The 2303-nt window shown below is 39.3% G+C and overlaps 1 protein-coding gene across 1 annotated transcript in view; it reads left to right on the top strand.

Annotated features, from left to right (window-relative positions):
• The window catches only part of LOC106881862 (trithorax group protein osa), a 6271-nt gene extending 5203 nt beyond the window's left edge, over window positions 1–1068 (top strand). The window contains exon 5 of the mRNA XM_052978277.1: window positions 220–1068. Coding sequence (XP_052834237.1) covers window positions 220–989 — 770 coding nt within the window. The 3' untranslated portion in view covers window positions 990–1068. The remainder of the gene's footprint in view (window positions 1–219) is intronic.
• Window positions 1069–2303: the final 1235 nt, after the last annotated feature.

Below are 2303 nucleotides of genomic sequence, written 5' to 3'. Positions count from 1 at the left end.
ATATATGTGTATATGTATTATATATGTGTATATTCACACAAACATATATATATATATGTATATGTGTGTATTATATATGTGTATATGTATTATATATGTGTATATTCACACAAACATATATATATATATGTATATGTGTGTGGTGTGTGTATATATATATATATTTATATGCATCTATGTGTATGTTTATATTTATGTATATCCTTTTTTCTTCTGCAGAGAAGAACGGCGATATTTCGTACTTGTACAATTGGTTGAAGAACCACAAGTTTGACCCATGGAAACCCACTGCCGAAAATAAACCAATTGCAGAACCAATGTCTGAGCCGAAGCCTGAACCCTATTACCCTTATATGCCGAAAGTGGTGCCACCGCACACACACGTTCCGAAGCACACACATGGCCACATGCATACTGTTACGCACAGCAGGACTGACCAGCATGTCCTACCACCACACTTCGCACAGTACCCTTACGGCTTTAGGCCACCCCAACCTTATGGCTTTCCTTCTCGATTCCAAATTCCGCCATTCCCATACCCACCAATGAAGCCGGTCTACAGATACCCTTTTCCACCTACTTTTGGCTATCCTTTCAACCAACAACAGAAAGATCAAAGAGGACAAGTGCAACAACAAGCCTATTATCAACCAAAGTACCCTATGTTCCCACCGACTATGGGGCCAGGGGGAGCTGTGGGTGGTCCTTTCTTACCGCCATTCCTGCCACCGGCATTCCCACCATTTAGAGGGTTCCCATACGGCCAACCAAATCAAGGCAAATTCGGAGGTTACGCTACCAACGTTTACAATTCTGTAGGCAACGGTAATGGTATGTTCGGAAGCCGCATCGTTAATCCTGGATCTTTTGGTTTTGGTGGAATATTGAACAGCATTAAAGGAAGCAGTTCCACTCCCTTCCTACCGAAACCCTACCCGTTCGTTCCATTGCAGCCGAAATATGGTTATCCACCTGTCATTCTCAATTAGATGATTGAGTTAGCAAAATGATGACTGTTAATCAACATGGTTGGATGAAATGCACGAAAGACAACGAACTAATGGAAAATGAAGAAATGAAAATGAAATATAGAAGACGGAGTCAGAAAGATACCAGAGTAAGGAAATTTACTCTTTGGAATTTTAAAAATTCTAACAAGACTGTAATTTCTAACATACAAGTTAATTTTGTATATAATGTAAATATGCAACTATACATGGGTTATAGAGATTAATTTGTTCTATATTTAAGAGATGAGGAATTATGTACATTATTTACATTATTTACATTTGATGGATATTTGTCCTCATCTTGTTTGTTGTTAACACAACGTTTCGGCTGATGTACCCTCCAGCCTTCATCAGGTGTCTTGGGGAAATTTTGAACAACAAACAAGTCGAGGACAAATATCCGTCAAATGTAAATAATGTAAATAAAATTAATTTGTATTTATGTGTACATGTGTCGCTCACTGTAAGTCACTGGCACTCTGTTGGTTATGACAATGAAGGGTCCAGTTGACCTGGTCAATGGAACAGCCTGCTTGTAAGATTAATGTGTAAGGGGCTTGAGTATTCCACAGACGCAGGAGATTCAATGTGACACAGAATGTGACAAAACTGGTCCTTTTGAATTACAGGCACTACTCATTTTTGCCAGCTGAGTGGAGTGGGGCAAGTCTGTGTGTGTGTGTGTGTATAAATACATAAATATATATATATATATATATATATATATATATATATGTATGTATGTGCATACACACACACATGTATACATAAGCACATATTTATGTACATATTCACATGCACATGTATGTATATATGTATACGTACATAAATTCCCACATGTGTAAATTTATACATATAGATGCATCTGTATTTATGTGCATTCATACGTATATGCCTGTACACACACACACACACACACACACACACACACACACATATACACACACATGGGAACATAACAATATCTGATATATTTTCCTAGCAGTCATATATCTCAAAACATCTATTCACTTAAACATATACATTGCCAGTGCCGATCGTTACCAGTGCCCCTGAACTGGCTCTTGTGCGGGTGGCACATAAAAGACACCATTTCGAGCGTGGCCGTTTTCGTGCGGGTGACACGTAAAAGCACCCACTACACTCTCTGAGTGGTTGGCGTTAGGAAGGGCATCCAGCTGTAGAAACTCTGCCAAATCAGACTGGAGCCTGGTGTTGCCATCCGGTTTCACCAGTCCTCAGTCAAATCGTCCAACCCATTCTAGCATGGAAAGCGGACGTTAAACGATGATG

Source organism: Octopus bimaculoides, unplaced genomic scaffold (assembly GCF_001194135.2).
Source record: "Octopus bimaculoides isolate UCB-OBI-ISO-001 unplaced genomic scaffold, ASM119413v2 Scaffold_175499, whole genome shotgun sequence".
Taxonomy (NCBI): domain Eukaryota; kingdom Metazoa; phylum Mollusca; class Cephalopoda; order Octopoda; family Octopodidae; genus Octopus; species Octopus bimaculoides.
Note: the sequence above shows the minus strand (reverse complement) of the source record. Positions and strands in the feature narration are given on the sequence as shown.